We start from the raw sequence: 24,744 nt of genomic DNA on the forward strand, positions 1-24,744 counted from the left end.
TGATTTCCTCTTTGATTTCTTCAGTGATCTCCTGGTTATTTAGTAGCGTACTGTTTAGCGTCCATGTGTTTGTATTTTTTACAGTTTTTTTCCCTGTAATTGATATCTAGTCTCATAGCATCATGGTTGGAAAAGATACTTGATACAATTTCAGTTTTCTTAAATTTACCAAGGCTTGATTTGTGACCCAAGATATGACGTATCCTGGAGAATGTTCCATGAGCTCTTGAGAAGAAAGTGTATTCTGTTGTTTTTGGATGGAATGTCCTATAAATATCAATTAAGTCCATCTTGTTTAATGTGTCATTTAAAGCTTGTGTTTCCTTATTTATTTTCATTTTGGTTGATCTGTCCATTGGTGAAAGTAGGGTGTTAAAGTCCCCTACTATTATTGTGTTACTGTCGATTTCCCCTTTTATGGCTGTTAGCATTTGCCTTATGCATTGAAGTGCTCCTATGTTTGTACATAAATATTTTTAAAATTTTTTTATATTTTTGGGGTACGCGGGCCTCTCACTGCTGTGGCCTCTCCCATTGCGGAGCATAGGCTCCGGACGCGCAGGCGCAGTGGCCATGGCTCACGGGCCCAGCCGCTCTGCGGCATGTGGGATCTTCTGGACTGGGGCACGAACCCGTGTCCCCTGCATCAGCAGGCGGACTCTCAACCACTGCGCCACCAGGAAGCCTGGTACATAAATATTTACAATTGTTATAAATATTTACAATTGTTATATCTTCTTCTTGATTGCTTGATTATTATGCAGTGTCCTTCTTTGTCTCTTGTAATAGTCTTTAAAGTCTGTTTTGCACTGACATGAGAATTGCTACTCCAGCTTTCTTTTGATTTCAATTTGCATGGAATATCTTTTTCCAGCCCCTCACTTTCAGTCTGTATTTGTCTCTACGTCTGAAGTGGGTCTCTTGTACACAGCATATATATGGGTCTTGTTTTTGTATCCATTCAGCCAGACTGCAACTTTAAATCATAAATCAGTACAATAAAGAATAAACTTGAGCTTGAAATGCTGTCTTGTTTTGTATTTGTGAATTAAGCTTTAAATCAGAAAAGGAACTTTTCTTTCTTTCTTTTTTTTTAGTGGCTTTAAAAAAAATTAGTTTACTGTATGTATTTTTTAAAGTATTTATTTATTATTTATTTATTTATTTATTTATTTATTGGCTGTGTTGTGTTGGGTCTTCGTTGCTGTGTGCAGGCTTCCTCTAGTTGCAGTGAGCGGGGGCTACTCTTCGTTGTGGTGTGCCAGCTTCTCATTGCGGTGGCTTCTCTTGTTGCGGAGCATGGGCTTCTAGGCACAGGCTTCAGTAGCTGTAGCATGCAAGCTCAGTAGTTGTGGCACACGGGCTTAGCTGCTCTGTAGCATGTGGGATCATCCCGGACCAGGGCTCAAACCCGTGACCCCTGCATTGGCAGGTGGATTCTTAACCACTGCGCCACCAGGGAAGTCCTGAGCTGTTATTTCTATCTGAGTTCTCCAATAATGGAACCTCCCTTGGATTTCCAATGAAGGCCAATATGAAGAAAATGCCAGGATGAAAACATCTTTTCTGCTTCTCCCCATTTCCTGCTGGAATTGGTTTGTTCTGAAACCAAACCAAACCAAAGTTGTTGAAACAGTCCCACCTGAAGACAAGCTAAGAATAAACTTGGATAAATTTTCCAAATAAGACAAGTTTCTTCTTTGTCCCAGGATGGAAGTAAACCCTTGGAATTTCCTGAGTGACAGGGGTGTCTTTGCTATTCATGGTGGGCCCCTCAGGCCAGACCTGAGTTTGTGCTAAAGGTCGCTCGTTGGGGGGCCCCTGCATAGTTCCAGGAGGGGGGTATACACGCTGGAGAGACCAACCATGTATCAGAGGGCTGGGGCTCTGAGACAGTGACATCGGCCTGACCTTCTGATCCCCCGGGAAGTAGAGGGGTGGGCGCTGGAGACGGAGTTCAATCGTGTGGCCAAGGATTTAGTCATGACCACGTAATAAAACCCCATAAGAACTGGACACCAAGCTCAGATGAGTGTCCTGGTCGGTGATCAGACACGTATGTGCCAGGAGGGTGGCGTGTCCTGAGGATACGAGCTTTGTGCTTGGGACCCTCCCGTTCCATGCCCTGTGCATCTCCTCATTTGCCTGGTCCTAACTTTTACTCTTTATGATAAAACTGAGATAGTAAATAAGCATTTAGCTGAGCTCTGGGGGTCTCTCTAGGGAGTTACTGAGTTGACAGGGGAGTGAGTCTGTCAGGAGCACGGGGGCCTGTGAGCCCTGGAGCGAGCGGCTGGCACTGGAGCGAGGACAGTCTTGTTGGGGACAGTGCCCTTCACCTGTGGGGTCTCTGCTAACTCCAGGCACTCAGTGTCAGAACTGCGCTGTAAGGACTTGCCCTGAAACGGAAGATTTTCTGACATGAGGAGGGTTAACTTAGCAGGCTGACAAGGGTGGTTGGGGTCCGGGCCGTTTTCTACGTGCAGACACTGGCCGTGCTCAAAAAGGCCCCCCGATGGCCACCACAGTCTCACTTCTAAGTCAGGAGGAGAGACGTGCAGGCGACCTGAGGCCTTGGAAGCAGATGCAGAACCCACGAGCCTGAAAAGACCTGCGTGATGTGGACGAGACGTTGGGGGGAGGGTCCTGAGTGGCACCTTACAGCAGCCACAGGAAGAGGCTCCAATAAAACATTCCGGGGGGTTTTGCCTCCGGGTTGACAGCGAGTCACGAGCCTTTCCTCCCGCCAGAACTAGTGATCTTGTCTGCCCGTCCCTCCTTCCCGTCGGCGGTGACGCTCCAGGATCTCCACTCCATCCACTGTCCACCCTGCACACGGGCATCTCGTGAGTCACCGAGTCCTACCTGCTGGACCTTAGAAAGGCCCACGCGCCAGACCCTCTGCTCCATCCACTCCCCAGCCCTCCCAGAGCCGTCGCACTCAGGCCGCTTGGGACCTTCTGCACTGCCGGGGTCACGCCACACCCCTGCACCGTCTGCAGCTCCCTCTCCATGCTCACGAGCTCCGTCCCCACACCGGGTGCGTGGAACCGCCCGGCCGTGACCAAGGCCATCACCAGTGACTTGCAGCTCCCTGAGCCAGGCCGTTCCCACCTGTGCCGGAAAATCCAGCTCAGCCTCCAAAGCTCCGAAGCTCAGTCTCTCCTCTGTGAAGACTTCCTGGGCCTCCCTCTTGCCCTCGACGAACTTTGGAGCAGAACTAATCACGTCTACCCCTCGACTCCCTCTGCAGCTCGTAGTCCTTTCAGTTGAGGAAGTCCTTGGAGCAGCTTAGGCCAGTCCCTCTGTCCAGCCCTCAGAGCTCGATGCTCACCCAGGGTGTGAGTCTGGGAAGAGTGGCTTCCGACGTCCCCCGCCCAGTGCTGAAAAGCCACCAAGGAGAATGCCACAGGGCGTGCCAGAAGTAGGTACCTGAACAGCAACAATGGCAGCCCTGAGCTTGGTGTGGAGGGGTGAGAAAAGACTTAAAAAGATTGACGAGACTTCGGAACTTAACAGGCAAAGTGGCCTTGAGGCATTTAGAACAGGAACAGAGATCTAAAGCCCAGTGGTGCCCAAGGACATCACTGTCCGTGATGCAGCTGGAAATAACGAGCCCTCGTCCACTGCTGCCCCAAAAGAGTCCATGGTCGCCCCTGGAGGGTGGCCCACGCAACGTGTGTTCTTTACAGACATCACAGGACTCAGAGTTGGAAGGAAATTTAGATTTTTTTCCCCCTAGTTCCAGCCTCTCCCCTCCATGGAAATTCCCTCTAGCGTACCTCGTGTCCAATATTACCTGTTTCCTAATGCAAAGAACTTTTTAATATGCATTGGAAGTGTACACTACTTCTTTAAATGATGTTTCGGTTATCTGGAAAATTAAGCTTTGCGAGATACTTGACTAACCCATCAATAGCCGATAAATGAGGCTTTAATATATTCTGAATCCATCTCAGAGAAGCTCATCTAATAGCGGGAGATTGTGTCCTGGCACCTTCTCCGCCAAGTCTGAAAGGAGATAAATGATCAGCCAGTGACTCACAGACAGTGATTTGCAGACAGGGCGGCAGCTGAAAGGCTCTGAGAACAACAGGGACAATGGGGACGAGGCCAGTGCTGTCACTTAAGTGAGTTAAAGAGAAATCACCATCAGGAAAATGACACCGCCATAATATCAGAAATTAACAACAAAACCTGGGCCATAGGGGACGGCGATGAAGCGAGGTGTGTTTGAGAGGAACGGCTTGGGGAGAGGCGCGAGAGAAGGCAGTTGGGACAGTGGTGGCCATGGGGAGCTGCTCTGGTGGGAGAGGATTGGGTAAGCATTTCCTACGCAAAAGCGCTGTCCCTCTAACGCACAAATGACACCTTGGTCAAACCCATCTCCTCTGGCTTCACACTGAGGATGAAGGCGACGGGGGCCTGATAACTCTCGAGAGATGGTATTAAATTGTTCGCTCCTTATTATGGCTTTGTCGGAAGTGGTTTTATTGAAAGAAACCTCTCCCACTGCCTCGGGGTCCGAGTTTTCCAGTCACTCTCTAAGTCAGGTTTTTCTCTGTACTCCGGGCTCAGAAGAATTAGTCTCTGATCTCAGAAGGAATGATGCAATGCTAATTGGGTCTTTAAATGATTAACAATCAATCCAAAAAGCCTTCGCGCCTGGGCCCTCACAGCAAGAAGCTTTGGGGGTCTGGAGTCACCCCAGAACCAGTTCCTTCCTGTAAGGCCCTAGCAAACTAGCAGGAGAGACACAGCTAACACAACTGGTGACTGGCATTAATGATGAGCGTGTGTTGTTAATTTACCAGACGCATAAGGACACCCTCTGGGATTGCAGACGCCTCTCCTCTCGGGGAGAGGATGAGGCAGACGCCTCAGAAATCAGTACCTCCTTGGCGGTACCAAATCCCAAACCCATTTCAACCTGGTAAGTGGAGCAGGGCTTCCTCAGACACTGATGGGGCACCTGCTATGCACCTGGCGCCGTTCCATGCACGGTGGGCTGGCTCCGCAGCAGACAGACACACCTCGTGTGTCAGAGGATGAAAGAGAGAAACTTCCTGGCCCTGGGTGACGGGGAGGGTGCCGCGGATGAAAAGAGGAACATTTTTTATAAGATGGTGAGGAACAGTAAGAGCTGTGACTGATTGTCTGCCCTAAGCTAGGCTCCCGGCCAGGATTTACAAACAGCGGTCCACTCAAACCTCATGGCCACCCTTTAAGGTCAATGGCAACGTGCCCAGTTTACAGGTGAGAAAACTGAGACTGAGGTGCGAGGTGACCTGCCCGAAGTCACACAGTCAGGGAGAACCGGGGACGGGTCTCCAGGCCAGCCTCGCTCCAGAGCCGGTGACCCTGCGGGGACTGTGGCTTCTGCCCGCACGGTGCCCTCCCCCCCGCCCCACCCCCGGCTGGCACTGCACCAACTACCGAGCAAACCAACAGGAGAGCTGCCAGCAGGCGGCCTGCTTCTGAAAAGCCCACTTGTGACGCTCCTAATTTCTACATTTAACAAAGTAGCTTTTAACTCAAGTGGGGAGGCTGGGGAAGCAGGCTTTCAGGTCCTTCGGAAGGACACTATTTAGCCACAAGTACCTCTCAGTCACTCCTGCAACGGGACATTCTTTGTTGTCATCTGAGTGAGTCAGGAAAATGTCCCTGGGCTGGGTTTGTAAGTTCTCCGAGAAGCACAGAAGACCCTACAATCCCGAGCCGTGACTGTCATTATTGCTCTCGGCATCACTGATGTCTCAGAGTTAAGACCTTATGGGATGGGAGGGTCCCGCGCGCTCTAACCTACACCCTCCCCCGCTCACCCTGATTTGGGAGAGTGCAGTGCTTGTTGCACCAACAGTTCACAAGGAACCATCTTCCAAACCAGCTCCCTAACCAGCTGTACCTAAATTGGTTTGAATCACGAATCTGCAAGTATTTCTAGATTTAGAGATGAGGTGTTTTACCATCACACAAAGCCTATTATTTTATAGATACAGCAACATTTGCTGAAAAATGTATTTTACTTAGAGGAAATCAAATAAGCAAATACTAGGGGAGATGTGCAAATCAGTAGAACATAAAACGTTGTGCAGAATAGGAAGAGTTCACTATATTGGAAGCACACAATTTGGCTTCTGCGGACAGAGTGTTTATGAAATGCTAACACTTATTTATGTGGTACCAATGATGGATGATCTGAGAGTTCTCAAAGGTAGTTTAAAAATTGTGAATAGCACAGCGCGTTATGTGAATTCACTGGTCATGGATGCCAACGTCATCAACAATTTTTAAAAAGATCCCCACGTGAGCTATGGATGGAGGAGGAAAGCCAGCCTATCAGAGCTGAGCAAGGGTTGGACGTCCAGCTCCCGACGGTGGGGGGAGCCCAGGGCACGTGAGCATATAAGGGAAGGTGACCCGGGAGGATCGCCAGGAGCCTGCAACAAACACACATTCATTCAACCAACCAACGTGTATTTGTGGAGCGCCTAAGGTATGCCAAACACTGCCAGGCACTCACAATGCAGAGCTGTGCCATCCTTCTACTTCAAGAGGAAAGAAGTCGCCCGCGTGATCGGTGCTGACGAGGGCGGAGCAGGTGCTGGGAAGCACGGGAGAGACAGCCTGCATCCCGGGGGCAGGAAGGGATCCTGCACTGATTCCCAGAGGAGGGGCGCGCCCTTCAGGGGGAGGTGACAGAAGAGCCAGGCCAAGCCTTGGAGGCAGCAGAGGCTGAGGTGCCCTGGATGGGGGCCCGGGGGCCCAGGAGGGCAGGAAGAGCCCAGGGTCAGCGGGTCCAGTGGCGAGAGGCAGGGTGGGGAGACCCCCACTGGTCCTCTAGGGCTGAAAGGCAACTGGGTGATCTTTGATCACAACAGGTGACTAACCTCTGCGGCGCACAAGGTCATCCTGGGGAGGCCAGCCTGGAGGTAGAACGGCGCTTTCCCAGGTGCCGCAGCTCCGACAGCCGGCCTTTCTGGACTAGCAGCTGCCCGTCATTAACCCGTCAAATCCCACGCACAGGCTGGCGGAGAGCTGCTTGTTCAGGTATGTGTGGAACAAACACGGGGGGCCCTGGGTGCAGCACAGAGCAAGTGTTTTTCCTTTTCCTTTTTAATTCCCTCGGCCAGGGCCTGGGGATTCAAAGGCAAATGAGACATGCCCCTGTACTCAGTGTTCACAGCCTATTTCAGGGAATGAATTTTGCCTACAGAAGCCTTCCTGCATCGCAGTGGGCAGAGTCCCGTGAGAAAGACCTCTCAATCCTCTCAAAGGCCCTTCCCGACGGCCAGCGTGCCCCTGTCGACCAGAGGGGCTGCTGCCCGGCCAGCCCTGCCCCGCTTCTCTAGTTTCCAGTTTTACTTCTGTGCGTATGGGCTGGGGGAACATTTTGGGGGGCAACATTTTTAAAAAGCAGATAAATACATGTCAGAAAAACACACCGGGTCAGCAGGCTTTTCAGCTTCCTGCCCGTGCGGAGAGGGAGCTGTGGGAGGATGAGCTCGGAGCACAGAGGTGGACGCAACCAGGGCTCCCACGGCCCCCACCCACAGGAAGGCCCAGGGAGAGGGAACGGGGCTCACGGAGAGGCCGCTGGCTTTCCTGGGACCTGGGCCAACCCGACACTGACCGGAAGCTTCTGACGGGCATCACTTGGAAAAGTGGACCTGCTGTCACTTACACACGGTGTGGTAAACAGTCTACAACGATATGGGCTCAATGCGGAGAATGTGATAAAAGGGATCAATGAGGAGGAAAACCAATAATTAAACCATCTAAACCGAGGCTGAACATATTATCATTTTAAGGTTACCAAAAAAACCCCAACCCTGTGAGCGTACATGCCTGAGGCCCAAGGCGGTGGCCTCTGACTGCTGGCTTGCGACCCATCGCGCATGTTACGTGACGGTCACGTGGGGGACGGTTGACACTGTGAACACAGAGCAGCCGCGATACTCACATCACCTCCAGGCGGGCTGTCCTGGAGTCGTTCCCGCCCTCAGAGATGACTCCACAGGTGTAGTCTCCGATGTCGCCCGACCACGTCTGGCTAATGAGGAGGGACCCGTCCTTCTCCACCACAACCCTGGAGCTGCCAGATGGGGTGATGATCACGTTGTCCTTCTTCCACACGTAGCTGTGGGTCAAGCAGAGAGTCCTGAGTTAGGACCCCGGTCGCTGATCCTTCCCTGTCTGTTAAAAAGCAAGCAGCTGGGGCTTCCCTGGTGGCGCAGTGGTTAAGAATCCGCCTGCCAGTGCAGGAGACACGGGTTCGAGCCCTGGTCCGGGAAGATCCCACATGCCGCAGAGCAACTACTAAGCCCGTGCACCGCAACTACTGAGCCTGCGCTCTAGAGCCCGTGAGCCACAACTACTGAAGCCCACGCGCCACAACTGAAGCCCGCGTGCGTAGAGCCCGTGCTCCGCAACAAGAGAAGCCACCACAATGAGAAGCCCGCGTGCCGCAAGGAAGAGTAGCTCCCGCTCGCTACAACTAGAGAAGCCCGTGCACAGCAACAAAGACCCAACACAGCCACAAATAAATAAATATATTAAAAAAAAATAAAAGCAAGCAACTGATGACCTTGTGAGTACAGTAAAAACTGCCAAACTGTGCTCTTAAAAGGGTGATATTTAATACTATGTGAATTACATCTTAAAAAAAAAAGGAAAAGTGACCAGATGTCTTGTCACAATACAAAGATAGATGCTGAAGTTAAAACAGGACAAAAAGACAAGTGCAGACATTCGTCTGTCTTTGGGTTCAGGACGGGGAGTCTGAGGGCTCCTGACCACCCGTGTCACCACTGCAACTGTACCTCCCGCTTCTGCAGGAAGGTCTCTGGGGGACAAGAGTGTAGCCTGGGCAGGGGGCAAGGTCCCCAGGGTGTCCCTGTACACGTTTTCTTAAAATCCAACCGTTCTGGGGACTTCCGTGGTCGCAGAGTGGTTAAGAATCTGCCTTCCAATGCAGGGGACGTGAGTTCGATCCCTGCTCAGGGAACTAGATCCCACATGCCGCAACTAAGAGTTCGCATGCCACAACTAATGAGCCTGCCAGCCGCAACTAAGGAGCGCACGTGCTGCAACTAAGAGCCGGTGCAACCATAAATAAATAATATAATATAATGTAATATAAATAAAAATGTTTAAAAAAAAATCCAACCATTCTGGCAGACTTAAAACTGCATTTCTTTCTCTTTTAATTCCTTATGACATTTTAGCACATTTTTCTTTTCAAATGTAGACTCCACTAGGAGCCAGTCCAGCCCCTCACTAGTCACGGCTGGATGAGATCAAAGTGCTGGCTTTCCTTTCCCAAGTACTGGATTGGATTTCCAGAATGCACCCCGTTCCTTAAAGGCTTAATGCACACAGAGCACAGACATTTACAAAATTACCGCCGGACAGAGCAGGACTGTCTCCACCAGAAGGAAGTGAATCAGCTGCTCACTTGGGGGGCAGCATTTGGCAGCCAGTGTCCCTTAGGGCCAGGTGCTCCTTGGGGCAAAGGAACCCAGGACAAGGGGTGCCCCAGAGTAAGCCGCCTACTTCCTTCTCAGGAGGGAAGCTCCGATTTTGTCTAGTTAATCACACTAAAGAAGTTACAAGAAAACCACAAAGGTCTGAGGGGGGTTTCTGGTGTGCCCTTAGGGTAGCAGAAAACTGGCTCATGTGTCCTTCGTTCGGTGACACTCCCAAGTCCTTTAGAAACGAATGAATTCCTTCCTAGAATCCTAGATTTCTCCAGGTAATCTCTAACTTGCTGGCTTTCGTTTCTTCGTTTTGCATTCAACATTCTTGTAACGAAAGCAAACTTGGTTTCTGAGCTCTGGGGAAACTCCAGAGAGACAGGTAGAGACGTGGAAATTCACGATTTGTCAAACACCTGCCCAGGAAGAGTGAGGAAACAGCTTAGTCTCCGAATCCGGTGAGTAACGTATGTAAACGTCGACAGCCACCTCCCTCTGCTCAGTGTGAAATGTTCCAGAAAGAAGGAGGGCATCTTGATTCTATCATTTGGCTAACTGCATGCCTTTGGGGCTAAGGCCAGAGTGAAAATACTAGGATGACTGCATCTTTCTTTCTAGATTCATTTTCAAGGCTGGTTCTGAAAATTAAAAACTATTCTGAAAGTGGCAGTCCTTTGGGAAGAAGCTCGCCACCGACAGCCAGCTGTGTCTGCTGCCGCGTGTCTACCTGGGCTGTCACGTTCTTCATCACGACCGTCCCCGTCTGAGTCAAACAAAGACAGGTGTCACCACCCACTTCGTGGCCCTTCACGTCCTCTGGGTCCCCTGGCTCCCCGCAGTTTCCTCTAAGTGTGTTAGATAACCGCAGGTGCCTTTCTTCCATGCGGAACTCCCTCTCCCCATGACACACTGGAGCCATCCTTGGAGTAGAGAAAACCCCTCGAGGCTAGCACAGCCCCAGCACAAACACTGCTGAAATCCCATTCGATCCCTCTGGATTTTTCTCTCATTAAGTATCAGCCTCTGACAAGTACGTTTTACAGATAGTGTATTAACCTTGGCAGAAAAATCATGAAAAGCTGTATTGAAGTCATGAAGTGGAACATAGCTCACTGTAAATAATACATAAGGCTGGAGTGGAAAATGGGATTTGTGTGATTAATGATGGAGCCCAGAACTGTAAGATGCTCTAATCAGGGATCTGTGGCTGGAATCAAAGTTTCTGAAATTCTCCCTTCTCATCTCTACTTCAGTTCCCCAGCTCCCAGAATACTAATGAGCCCCAAATGTTGTAATTGACCGAGCTGACCGGAGAGAAGTGCGGGGGTCGTGGGTGGTCCCACAGTGCAGCGTGGCCGTGGTCCCCTTAATCACCACGCGGTCCTCCGGAGGGTTCACGATGGACGTTCGATCTGGAAAGACACAAGTCGCGACTCAGACAAGATTAAGTGCCTGAGCGTTTCCTCCCTCAGGGCGTGACGAATTGGTCATCTGACATCAAAACCTCCTAGTTTTCTCTTAGCTCGGCAAAACCAGTGCACACGGAAAGCACCCAGAAACGTTCAGGGAATTGAAAGCAAGCCTGTCCGCCTCCCCCAGCCCGTCTCGGGTCACTCCCGGACCTCAGACACTCCGGAAGGAAACAAGAAGGAAGATGGTATGCAGACGGTTAGCAGGTTCTACACCCTGGATTCTTTCCCAAGATTGTCAACATTCTGGTAATTTCTACCGTCTACACGGCACGTCATGACTTTGCAAAGTGCTTTCTTTTATGCTGTTTCACTTGATCCTCACAACAGTCTTGTGAGGGTTGCGACAATCCTTTTCCCAGTCACCAGGAAGGAAAACTGATACAAGTACAGGGTCTTGCCTGATGCCACGGGGTCGGTAAGCAGTGGGGCCTGGTGCCAGGTGCAGGCCTGCAAGATCGTCCGGACCTGCGGCCGCCCGACACTCCACAGCTGCCAGGGCCAAGGCCCTGGAGACGGCCCTGGGGTGTGTGTCCCCACGCTGCACACCTCTCGGGAGGGCGCCGCTCTGGCACGAGGAAAGGAGACGGAACTTGGAGCCATGAGACTGGGTTCAGGGCCCAGCCCGACGGCTTACCAGGGGGGCATCCAGAGAAACACCTCTGAGCTTATTAGTTTTCTTGTCTATGAAAGGGGGAGCTGCTACACTCACGCTGGGACAGAACAGAGTAGGTGACGCCTGGGAAGACCCCTGCAGGCCACACAGCACTGCACCAACCAGTCTAGTGCTATTATAATTTTGAATCTCAGCAGATCCACAAAATTTTCCGGTGAGGGACCTACAGAGATGCAGACATCAGTTTTCCACAAGCTTTTAAATTTATGGTTAATTTTGGGGGACACTGGATGAATCAGATGTGGTGGATAGAGTAGACCACCAAATGGAACAAAAGCTCTTTTTCAGTGCTTAACAATATTGGAGGATTTGGATTCATTCCTTTTAAACTTGTGATATTTTTAGAACACCTAACAAATGAGAAAGGGTCATTTATCGAAGAGGACCAACTATTTCATAGGAAACGCTAAGCAGACATGAAACAAAGCACAATCTAGCTTTTCCTCAAGGATGGCATTTTAACAAGTTAGTCACTCAGGCAAGTTAAAAATTCCTCTCCTCGTTTAGATCAAAAATCTATTAGTGAGCACTGACTGTCTCTTGCTTCTTTGAACAATAATATTTCAGTGATATAGGTATGGATGAAGCAGAGAGAGAAAAGTTTATCAGCCAGTGAAGCTAAACACTTGGTAATCCAATCCTTATGTTCTGGAAGACAATTTATTCTGCATTTCAGAAACCCGTGTTATAGATAAAATAAAGAGAAAGAAAAGCTGGAGGAACCACAAAGATCCTTCAGTTCACTCCTAACATAGAGGAAACATCTATATTTAATAGATGAGGAATGTTTTAGTTGGCTATGACGATAGTACAGAAAAAATGCTTTCTCTGGGATTTTCATCCTGGGTCCACTTTTCTTACGTGATGCTTATAAGATTAGCCAACCTATCAGGTTTTTTTTTGTCTGAGCTAGTTTTGGGGGTCATATCCCTACTCTACTGAGGTTAAAAAGTTAATCTTTTCTCTCTCCTGAAACGTCCCCATTAAATCTTTGAATACATTTTCTAATTATTCTTTTAGAAGCTGAAAAATTAATTACTCAACAGATTTCTCCAAATTAGTTGTAAAAATAATGATTCTCCTTTGATTGGATTAGCGAGTCCAAGGGCATATATTGACATCCCCGAGCACAGATGACACGCTGATTAAACCATTATTAACAGAGAGCTGCACACGGGCTGTGGTCCTTACTCCACACGGTGAGCGTGGCAGACGCGTTCAGGGAGCCCTCGGAGTTGGCCGCACAGCAGGTGTAGTTGCCGGCATCCTGGATTAAGACAGGGGTGATCTGCAGACCCCCAGACTCAAGGAGCGTGAACCGGGGAATCCGCACAGAGCCGCTGGCCAGAATGTGGTTCCCTGGGGACGACAGACAAAACAGCAACGTGAGACGTGCAATGTTCGAGACGAGGTAATGCTCTGGCTGCACCCAAGAAGATAATGTGAGGAAATAATCAGAAGGAAGCGGAAACTTTATGCACAAGAGTAACCAAAGAAGTTCGCTTTAGCGTTAATTAGAATAACAGAAACCAAGAGCGTCCTAATCGTCCAATGTTGGGAGAGTCGGTTACACAAGTTATGATCCATGTATGTGATTGTTTCCTTTGGGTGACTGATTTTGAGTTTTCTTTATACGTGTATGCATTTGAAAAATTTCTCTATAAAGCCATTATTACATTCTAAATCAGGAAAGACAAAAAGAAAATATATAAAATGAAAGAACCCTTCTTTCTGATTAATCTGTAGGTTCCCAGATCTTTAAAAGCCACGGCCCCAGTGCACGAGTCATACCTTTGAGAGTTGGGAAGCCACCGACTGGTTTTCTGGGAGTGAAAAAAGATGTAAGTTTTGACGTTTCACCCAGATACAGTCCACTAAGCATGACCAGCTAATCTATGAGGATGAACCCAACTCAGCCGCGGTTCGTTAAGGACAGACCACGTGTGCTGTTCGTTTAGTGGCAGGTGTGCTGAACGTGTCGACAGGGCTGCAGGGGAGCTGCAAAGAGCCCAAGATGTGACACCCTCTTCACAGGAACTGAAACTACAGTCGGATTAAGAGAGCCACACATGTCAAGCTGTGGAGGAGGCAAGCGATCCTGTGCTATGGCAACTTTCTTAGAAATGAAGGCGGATGTAGCCTTAACTGTGACTATTACCAAGGAAGCACTCCTTCACTCACAAAGGGGAAGCTGCAGCTGAAATCCAGAGCCCGTCAGGCCCGGGGCACCCGGTGAAGGGCTTGACGGAGGAAAGCACCATTCGCACGGTGTACAGAAATGTGCTTCCTCTTCTAGGCTGTGAGCTGCACGGAGCTTAAGGGGTCTCGCTCGTCTGACCCCTCCCCGTGCCCCTAGCATCGGCCCCTGGTGGGTGCTCAGTCAATGGATTTTTACTCTTTACCGAACGAATGAGTGAGAATAACCGACACCACGCGGGGCCGCTGGGCCCACTTGCTGCGTCGGCCGCGCCCTGCAGCAGGTGCGAGCGCTTACCTCTCCTCCACGCGATGGCCGGCCTGGGAGCCCCGGACACCTCACAGCTCAGGACGGCTGTCGTCCCGTCAGTAACCGTGGTGTCCGCCGGAAGCTGGGTGAAGGCTGGGGCGACATCTAGGCAGAGGAGGTGAACAGTGAAATATTCAGTGTGTCGTCCCTCGGAAACAGTGAAATATTCAGTGTGTCGTCCCTTGGAAACAGTGAAATATTCAGTGTGTCGTCCCTCGGAAACGCTCAAGCCAGCCTGGTGGAGTCATCCACCTGGGCTTTTTTTTTTTTTTTTTGTGGTACGCGGGCCTCTCACTGTTGTGGCCTCTCCCGTTGCGGAGCACAGGCTCCGGACGCGCAGGCTCAGCGGCCATGGCTCACGGGCACAGCCGCTCCGCGGCATGTGGGATCTTCCCGGACCGGGGCACGAACCCGTGTCCCCTGCATCGGCAGGCGGACTCTCAACCACTGCGCCACCAGGGAAGCCCTCCACCTGGGCTTTTACAGAACTAATCAGAAAGATAACTAGGCGATGAAAAATGAAAACCTTTCAGGACGACGACAACCCTCCACTACCCGTCTCCCAGGCATCACCATCTTTGTTCACAGCCTGAAGAGAAATACGGTCTCGTGACGTAATGGACACACAAGTGGGGAAGAGCAGGAAAAACTGTTTTTGACCGACGTTAAAGAGAAGAGAGATGTTTATTTAGATAAATCAAACAAGCTGCTTTCACTATGTAAAGAAAAAGGAAAAAGCTAGTTTCTGAATATCCTACATCGTCCTGAAGATGACACTTTGATACTTCCTAGGATCCGTTCTGAAAGTTCAAACGACCAGAGAAGAATTCCTGGGGGGAGCATTGGGTCTTCCTGTTCACGGGGGACTGCCCGGGCCTCCAGCTTCCAGCAGCCCTGAGTCAGACCCAGGAAGACAGCGGCAGCTTGGGCCGGTTTGTCCGCTGACTCGGCGCTACTTTGCGAAAGATTAAGCCGGAACCCCTGAGTCCCAGCTGTGACCTGCAGCGCCCAAATCCTGTGTAGGGGGTCCCTGGGGTGCCTGGGCCAATGCCCCTGGGGCAGAAGCGGGTGGGCCCAGTGGACCCCGGGGCAGCCGCCCGCCTCTGCCCTCCCTCCCTGCCGGGCGTCCACCTCTGGTGCGAACCCCTGGACGACGTGGGGGCCCCCCGACTGGTCTCTTCCGCTCGTCCCCTCACTGTCCCCCCACACCAGGTGCGGAGGCCCTCTGAAAGCTTCAGACGACGCCCGACCAGTGCCCATCTCAGAGCCGCGAAGGCCCCGCTCGCCCCCTTCGTGCCCGCATACACCTGGGCCGGCCCGTCCCTCCACTCATCTGTCGGGACCCTGCAGCTCCCACCTGCACCGTGGCATGCACCTCTCCGAGGCCGTGCAGGGCAGTGTCTTCCACACCTGCAGGCCTCAGCTCCAGTAAGAACCCTCTCATCTCAGAGAACCCAGCCCGCTGCGCCCGCCCTCTAACGAGCATCCCTGGCCGCTCTGGGCCTCGCCTAGTCTTCCTGTGTAGGGCCCCCAGCGTCCTCTGCCGTCTCTCCCCTCCCCCAGGACCCTCCGTCCTGGAAGCACGAGACCCTCTCCTTCACAGCATCCTCTTAGCTCTGTCCCCGCGCCTCACGGGCCCAGAGTAACTGACACAGATGCTCAATAAACGTTTGTTAAGTGAACGAATAAATATTGATTGCTTTACACAGTATTTTTCTTTCATTAAAAGTACTTTAATTAAAAAAAATCCATTTTGCCAAACCCTGTACTTACAAAACAGATATGCAGCGTTACCATTATCACGCATTTATTTGTTCAGTCTCCAGTTGTCACGGTAACCAGGTTAAGTAGCACTTTCATTTAGATTTCCAAACCGATCCCCCTAAGAACCCTGTGAACTGGGCTGGTTGGTTCCATTTTGAAAAGAAAACTGAGTCTGAGAGAAATCGGGTGATCTGCCCTGGGTCTCTCCGGAGAGCAGGGTCTGCAAACCACCAGCCTGGGCCTAAGCCAGCCTGTCCCTGCTTTCGTAAACGGAGCTCTGTGGAACAGCCACGTTTGCTCAGAATCGTCTGCGCTGCCTACAGGCTACGACAGCAAGGTGAGGAGTAGCAAGGGAAACCACGTCCTTCAAAGGCGAAAACAGGCACCATCTGGCTTGTTACAGAAAAAGCTTGCCCATCCCTGCCCTACAACATCCACTATTCCAAACAGGCTGAAATAATTCTAACTGATCAGAACTCAGTCTCTGGCTTAAGTCCCCAGTATTACCTCCGCTGCTTGAAGCGACACTGGTTTCTGATGCTCCACAACGGAGGGGAAATTTGACCCCCGGCCACGGCTGGAGGAAATGACCTCTAGTTTACCAAAACATATGCGTGACTATTTCAGGATCGCGTCGGTCCCTTCCTACTTCTGGCTGACGAGAGCCACTGGCCACGCACACGCTGACCAGTTTGCTTTCTCCGATGGCTCTCAGCATTTTGCTTCCAAAAGGGCAGACGTGAAAGGTAGGGTTCCCTAGTCACTAAATTCTACTTCGTTTTAGAACAACATTGCAACGATGGGAGATTAAAGAGAAAACCCGCAAATATAATAAAAACCTTTACCTTTACTTCATTTTTCAGAGTGCCAAAGTATTTCTGTTACTGGGACAATAAAAGCAAGTCACGAAAGAACTATAATTGTTCAATAAAACTAAAATAGAGAATGAATATAAAAAATGGAGAAAAGACCCAAAGAAAAAGACTCGGGATGAGATGCTGTTCACTTAACCGTCTTTCCAGTTCTGTCCAGGAAAATGGGGAGTGTGTTCCTACGTTTCAGCAAAGCAGTGTGTTCAAGGGCTGGGAAGGTCGAGGCTCCAGAGGGCCGGGGGAGCGCCGAGATGGGGGTGCTCGGGCTGGACGGACACTGGCGTTTTCTGCCATGTCCGTGGGGCGAGGACTGGGGAGGCCGGCTCTGCAGGGGGTAGTACTCACTGGTGACGTCCAGGTAGGTGTAGGTCTGGACCTCCCCGCCCTCGTTACTGGCGAAGCACTGGAAGATTCCTGAGTCCTCCGGACGCAGCTTCTGGACGCGCAGGCCTCCACCTGCCAGCACTTGGTATCGAGGGTTCTGGAGCTTGTTGATGGAGACCGCGTCCTTGAACCACCGGAGGGTGGGACGAGGGGCCCCTGCGCAGAAGTGAAACAAAAGTCGTTAAGCTTCGAGAATTCCTTACGTGAGGACCAAATGGCAGTATTTCAACGGGCATTTTCTCATCTAGTCGCCCCTCCAAGCACCCTGTGAGGCGTCATTTTTCTCATCGTATGTGAAGACGGGGAGGGAGAGGCCCGAAGGGGGCGGTGTGGGGCAGCTGCAGACCCTTCCGGCTCTTCCCACGGCCTGTGCTCTTGTCCAGACGGTTCTGGCTGCGACTGACCTCAGGCAGGGCTGGGAGGAAGGTCTCTGCCTCTGCCTCTGCCTCTCGGGCTCGGGGAAGGGTCACCAGGGCGGAGACTGTGCCACTCGTCAGAGCACTTAACCCCGCCTTGTCCCTGCAGGGAACAAGGGTCACAGCGACCTCAAAGGTGGCTGTGAAGGTTAACTGGGTCAGTACACGAGTACCTCCTGGGGCCTGGCCCAAGGCGCGCGTTCAGCGGACAGCGCCGCTCGCTGCTCGTCGTCACAACTAAGGCCAGTGCCAACACGCACCGGCTTGGCAACAGCTCCGTCTAAGGAGCGGGATATCGCTGACCACCCGCTAGCGCGCCGTGCCGGGGCAGTGAGTGGTTAGGTAAAGGAATAAGCACGGGAGGTGCATCTGGTTCAGGCTGGGGAGACACGAGAGGTCCAGGCTGTGGCTGCAGGAAGAGTCACCTTGGCCCCCGACCCTGTACCCAAGAGCGGAGTGAGCTGAGATCACAGCCAAGACTTCGACCAAGAGGGCGAGGGTCACGCTGAGGCTCAGGGCCCAGCTGCGCCTCCTGGGCGCCCCTTCCTCATCCTGATGATGTTACGGGGCAGACCTAGGCCTCCAGGCTGGGAGACTGGAGTTGCTCGCGGTCTCGCCACCTGGAAGGAGGTTGAGGCTGGGGTCGGATGGGGCGTATGCGGCGGACAAGGTCACTGGGGCAGAACCCAGGTTGTTGATGAAGGGACTGTCCTTAGTCCCGGAGCACGAGGACCTCTGTTGCTCGTCCCCTAAATGGGTGTGGTCAGTGCAGGCGACCAGGCGATGATGCACTATTTCCTGGCGGCCTCGCTGCGTGGGACACACCGGGCTCCTCCTCTTGGTGGCTTTCCCGGGAGCCTTGGGGAACCAGCTGAGGGAAGACTGCTTCCGTTCTCCTTTCCTGAACCTGAGCAGGGTCGGGTTACCCAGGGAGGGTGGACAAGAGAGCCCGTCCAGGGAACGAGACCACGGCACTCAAGACAAGAGTTCTGGGCTCCGGGGGGCACAGTGTGTTTGTTGTGGCCCTGCGGGAAGTGCAGAACGTCTGGGCTTATTTCTAGATCTCAGATGGCGCTGTGTCTCAGTTTCCCTAAATAGAAAATGAATTTAAATAAAATATCTTGATGTGATTCATGCTGAAAGGCGCACCCAAATCCCTTGACGTAAGATGCTATGTAGGTATAAGGTGTCTTCCTTAATAAATAAAGTTAATGTCGTGGAATATTTCAAGAGAATGTATTCTCAGATTCTGTTCTTTGCCTAAATTATGCTTCCTGTCACTTTTCATTAAATCAGGAAATTAAAAAAAAATCCATTGCAAGGTAAAAGCATAAGCAGTCATGTAAACTCTCAAAATCGCAATCGCATGATATGGTTTTCATAAAGAATAACCACTTCACATGCTGCTGTAGCTGCACCGTCAAAAGAAAGAAGTAAATTATATGATGGCAACGCAAGGCTGAAAGAGCCGTTCAGCGTATATTTATCGGCCTGTACTTAACAAGCGGTTTACTCTGCGGATATCATGCCAGAAAAGCAACCTCTTGTCAAGGCGAGAGCCTAACATTGCCATTTATTGAAAAATAATTGTTAGTATATAGGGGAACTAGGAGTATATCTATTTTGGGGCAATTTAATGTCATAAACAGGAATCTTAGCCCCACAGTATTGTAGATTCTCGTTTCTAAAATACAAGCGCTCTAAATATTTCGTGGCTTCACTTTCACAGAGTTGTTGGCCTTAAAAAGCTGGTGTTCATAGAGAAGAGAGAACAATGCAGCAAAGATTTCCACTTGAACTTCATAGGACTCTTCTCCTTCCTGTCTTCTCCCGCCCTGAGCCCCGGCAGCGGAGAAGAGAAGCAGAGCAGGGATGGAGACTGCACCCTGGGAGCTGGCGGGACTGGGAACCAGAACCAGTAAGGAAATGACTCTTCCGGGCGGGAGCAGCTGTGGCAGAGGCTCAGTGGATGGAGGGGAGGGGAGGGGACGGGAGGGGACTCTTGGCCGGACGCCCCTGTCTACGCTGACACTCAACACTGTCCTGAGTGGTACTCACACTCCTTCCCAGAAATGGAAAGCGACCTGCAGGTCGGTGGTATCTGTTCCGAGTCCCAGGGCCTTGGCTTGGCTCTCAGGGTCCAGGCCTAAGCACTGGCTTTGGAGCTGGTGCCTGTGGGTTTGGATCCCGTCTCCACCAACACGTGGCCCGAGGCAGGCTGCCTGTCCGGGGCTCAGTGAGCAACGCCCCGGTGCCAGACCGCGGGCGGAGCTGAAGGTGTCTCCTTCATTGTCCTGACTGCGCCTCGAGCGCGTTACTTAGCTTTGCTTCTTAAGGGGTGTTTTCCTACGTATAGAGGGACGTAACGATCGCTCTCTTACGCAGCTGTCATGAAGATTTACAGAATTGTTAGGAATCCTCGCCCGCCAAACTCTTAGAAGAAAAACCCCACCCTTAAGATGAACAGGTGTTAACATAAAGGGTCCTTTTCCTTACTTGACAATCTCCAGAGGACTCGTGATGTTTTGTTTGTGAAATCGCGGCAGACAGCCGGTCTCTGTCGGGGCGTTTAGCGTAACTACTTGCACGCTGGACACGAAATGGGAACAGGGGACAACGTGGGCGGGGGGGGGTCGAGGCTCGGGACGAGAGGTAGAATTCCCTGAGTAACAAAGGAAAAGTCGACTCCAAGCTGAGAGGGTGGAAAAATAGAAGATTTCCTATCCGAGAAGTTGGAACGATCTCTCTTCTCTCGAGTGGGCGTGGTCACCAGTCCCGCTCACCCCACGGATGAGAATGAACTTCCTGCCGCAAGTCTTAGGGCTCTTGCAGAATCAGAGCCTCTGAAGGGAGTCAAGGGGACAGGACTTCATCTCTCTCTGTTGGGACGGACAGGGTTAAGGCTCCCTTGCTGTTCCCTTGGGTAAGTATTATCATCCCCGCTTTGCAGGTTACATGCCCAGCAACTGAGTTCCACTCCACGCCAACGGCCCCGTTTCTAATCACCAGAGGACGGCTCTGCCCTGGAGACGCCATTTCTGTTCCTGCACCACGTCGCTGCTTGCCCTGTGGCTCCCGCACTCACCCATGGCTCCACACACGATGTCCACGGTTTCTTCTACTTCCACTAAAATCCGACTCTCAGGTTCCGCAGTAAAATACGGTGGCTCTTTAAACAAGAAAAAACCAAAACAGCCCGTAAGCCGAAGAGGTATATTTCAGAAGACCCTTACAGCCTACAAGGGTTTGAGCTCCTTTTAAAAACTGTTTTAGAAAACTTCATTAGTTACCACCGTGCACCCAGACTCAGAATTCGGTGCGCAGAGGCCAAAGGCAATTTACAGTCTAAGGTTCTGGAAAGCAAATTACTACTCAGGGCGCTGGCTACTTTTCAGTTCACGGGCTTGAATAATGGAATATCTTAAGTCACATTTTAGAAGGACCATCCCGTGAGGTTCATAAAGGTTTATATTTACAGCACAGTATTTTATAGTCTAGTTTGCTTCAGTATCTAAACTAAACAACAACTCGTGAAGCATGTTAAATGAGCACTGCAGACAGGCGCCCGGCCTGTTTCAGGGAACGGGGCAGCCTATGAACATATTTTTTAAAGTCTTAGCAGCTCTTCTTCTCCAAAATATAGATTTAATACTTCAGTGGAATGCAAAGTAATAGCTAAGAGAAGAAGAAAATGGGCCTCTCGTCCATCTTCAGTAGCAAAGGAAACCCAGCCACTCGCACAGCTCCAGACACCCTGCTCGCCTGCCTGTTCAGCGGCAAGACAAGCGCGGTTGTCTGTATTAAACGATGAATCTCCTTGGAGACTAAACTGCAGGATTTTTCTCAGTTTATTCAGCGGGAATTCAACGGTGGCAAGGCCAAGTTCGAGGAGTATTAAGGTAGTAGTGATGTCACTATCATGATAACAAAGGGCCGTTGTATTCACTTTCTGTGTGATAGTTTCTGGGCGCTGTCTTCCAGAGTGGTTTATTTCCACTGTAATTGTGTGGAATGTGGATACTATAGCTTGGTTATATCTTGTATTGACTGTATCGTTAAAACAGGGTGGGACCTAAAAGACCAAAAAGAGAAACGAAAACTTAGCATTTCAAGGAGATGATTAAGGAGACAAGGCTGAAGGTTCCTCGCTGGAAGCAGTCAGGTATCCATCCCGCAATTACCTGCATCGCTCAAGCAGAAACAATCTGCTGAAGGAACCAGTCTGGCTGAGGCCACGGCTGCAAATTCACTAGATGGAGGCAGACGCTCCACTTAGGTGTGTGTGTGCGGAGACCAGGCCTCAAGAAATACTGCAGAGATCCCGTGTCTCTTTTTCAAGCTGGTCTTCACTGCACACTCCCTCCTGCGTGCACATTCAGACGCGTCTCCTTCATCCCTAACAATGACGACAGCGCTGCTTACGCTCTAACTACACAGCAGCTGCACCCTGCCAAGGCCCCGGTGCGCAGGTCACGCCCCATTTTCATCAGCAAATGCTGAAGTTGGTATCTACCCCTGTGGTCTGGTTAAAGGGACGTGAGGGGAATGGAAAAGAACTCAGTTAAAACATCAACATCTGCTGACTGATTACGGTTTTCCTTTCTTAAACATTTTATTTTGAGATCACTGGAGAGTCCCACGCGTTTGTAATAAATAATAAAGAGCCCTTGTGTCCCCTCAGCTGGGACATCTTGCAGAAACTATAGTCCAACCAAGATACTGACAGTGAAACGTGTAGCCTATTGTATTCAACGTTCCCGGCCCCCCCGTCTCGGTTGTACTCGTGTGTACGACTCAGTGCAGCTCTGTGCACCCACACCACCGTCAAGATGCAGAACGGGCCCAGCACCACCGGGGTCCTCCACGCTGCCCTTCTGTAGCCATGCCCACCCCAAGGTCCCATCCTGAACCTCTGGCAACCATGCATCTGCTCTCCATCTCTATAATTCTGTCCTTTCAAGAACGTTATATAAATGGGACGATACAGTATGTAACCTTTGGAACTGGCTTTTTCCACGCAGCATACTTCCCTCGAGATTCTTCCGAGAGGAGTCACACTTCGGTGGGAAGAATCCATACCTATAGATATGCTCCACATCTACAGGACCAGACAATTCCCGAGGCACTGATTACGGAGGCTGTCTGGCACCCTGGCCGATGTCCTGGTGCCGCTGTCCCTCGTCCTGCAGTGCCCAGGTCTTCCCCAAGTGCTGGGGGGGAAGCCCCCAGGGTCAGAGACAAGGGGCCCTCCTCACATGGTGACCCGAGGCTGGACCGAGCTGACTGAAGGCCTGGCTGTGGGGCTGCAGGTGCCTTTGGGACCCCCGGGCCTGCTCGGGGCGGCTCCTCTGCGAGCGCCGTCAACCCCGCCCGGCCAGTTCCCCGGGGCGCCCGGCACGGGCTCACGGCTCCATATCCTCTGTGGCCCTGAGCTCAGAGCCGCCAGGCTCCCTGGGCACGTCCCGCCGGGCGGTCTGCCAGAGCTGGCCGAGCGCTGTGTGTCTCCCCCGCAGCCGACACCCAGGCAAGTTTCAGTGGCCAGGGAGGCCAGGTCTGCTCACTCACGTACTGGTTCTCCTGCCTCTTCCCGAAAGCCTTCCAGGTGCTGAGCACTCAGCGCAGCCGTGGGGCGGCCGAAGCCCTCACAGACGCACGCGGCTTCCGACGGTAACGTCATCTCTCCCACGTCCGCACGTTCCCACTTCTCTCCCTGCTGACCCCGTATTCCAGCCCAGCTCAGCAGTGCCCTCGGCTACTTCCGCGTACACTTGTCTATAAGGAGAACAGTGGGGGAAAGTACCGGGCGGTTCAGCCAAGAAAGACCGAGGTGACTGGTGGGGAGAACCTGCTATGAACGAGTCATCCCCGCCACGGACTTTTCAACCACTTAATCTTCAAAGGGCAAGTGCGCGTCTTAGCTCATCGGCAACCACTCTGTCTGGAAAGGGTACCCTGCCCACGCAGGCGCACACTAGACTTCTAAAGAGTTATCGCAATTGCGGCCAATAAAACCGGGGACTGAAACTAACACTTTCACCTCTTTTGAAACAATACGAAGCCGTCAGGAAAACGTTCTCATCCCGTGTGACACCGGCGTGTTAAGAACAGGCCAGCCACGTGGGCTGTCCTCCACGCGTCCCCTGGGGGCCACGGGCAGCTCCTCCAGTCCGCACGGCAAGCCTCCAGTCCCCCGACCTCAGAGCTTGAGGCAGGGATACCTCCCAGGCAGCCCCCAAATTAGGATCCCTCAGGCTCTCCTGCCCTTGATGCTGGGCTCTGGCTCCTGCACCATCCACCCCCCAACCCCGGCTCACGGCACAGCCCGGAGATGCCCCCTCTGCCGTCTGCCCTTCTCCCAGAGCGGCCATCTCGGGAAGCGGCAGGGCCCGTGGTGTGTCCTTGACTCGCCACTGTCATCCATGCTTGCGTGCCTTTGTCCACTGGGGTGGGCGGAATGCCCCCAGGAGATGTCCAACCCCAGTCACCGGTAGCTGTGAACATGCTACGCTACGCGGCAGGGGGACTCTGCTGACGTGACCGAGGTCATCGACCTAAAAACGGGGAGATGATCTCAGAGCAGCGGGGCGGGCCCAGTCTCATCACAGGGACCCCTAAAGGCAGAGAACTTTCTCCAGCTGGCAGCGGGAGCGACGGCAGGAGGGGAGGCCAGAGACCCACGGTGTGAGGACTCGGCCTGCTGCTGGCTCTGCAGATGAAGGTGGCCACAGCCAGGGATGCCGGTTGTCTCCAGAACCTGAGAAAGACCCACCAACAGTCAGAAAGGAAACAGGCGCAGTCCCACAACCGCATGAACTGGGTTCTGCAGCCCCTGGGTGAGCCGGGAAGTGGATCCTCCCAGGGCCTCGGGAGAAGAGCCCAGCCCAGCCACAGCCTCGGTTGCAGCCTTGGGAGGCCGGGAACCGTGAGGCGACACATCTGTATTCTTTTAAGCTGTTGAGTTTGTGGTCCTTTCTCACAAGAGCAACACAAAGGCCGTCACTGGTCCTGGCTCCTCCCCGTGGACCAGCCTTTCTCAAGTTGCCTCGTTGGCAAATTCATACCAATCTGCAAGGCCGGTCCTCGTGTTCCTTCTCCTGCAGTCGGGCTGGCTCTGCCCCAGCCACGTACCCCGTGGGACCGATGACCCACGTCTGTGTGATGCGCCCACCACGCTGGAGACT

General features: G+C 51.9%; 1 protein-coding gene across 1 annotated transcript in view; it reads right to left on the minus strand.

The window, feature by feature from the left end:
• Positions 1–24,744, minus strand: part of SDK1 (sidekick cell adhesion molecule 1) — a 536,415-nt gene that overhangs the window by 217,481 nt on the left and 294,190 nt on the right. The window contains exons 8-13 of the mRNA XM_024763505.1: positions 20,649–20,732; positions 17,109–17,303; positions 14,116–14,232; positions 12,813–12,980; positions 10,786–10,888; positions 7,964–8,140 (exon numbers count right to left, since the gene is read on the minus strand). Coding sequence (XP_024619273.1) covers positions 7,964–8,140; positions 10,786–10,888; positions 12,813–12,980; positions 14,116–14,232; positions 17,109–17,303; positions 20,649–20,732 — 844 coding nt within the window. The remainder of the gene's footprint in view (positions 1–7,963; positions 8,141–10,785; positions 10,889–12,812; positions 12,981–14,115; positions 14,233–17,108; positions 17,304–20,648; positions 20,733–24,744) is intronic.

The sequence above is a fragment of the Neophocaena asiaeorientalis genome, unplaced genomic scaffold (genome assembly GCF_003031525.2).
Source record: "Neophocaena asiaeorientalis asiaeorientalis breed wild unplaced genomic scaffold, Neophocaena_asiaeorientalis_V1.1 scaffold223, whole genome shotgun sequence".
Classification (NCBI taxonomy): domain Eukaryota; kingdom Metazoa; phylum Chordata; class Mammalia; order Artiodactyla; family Phocoenidae; genus Neophocaena; species Neophocaena asiaeorientalis.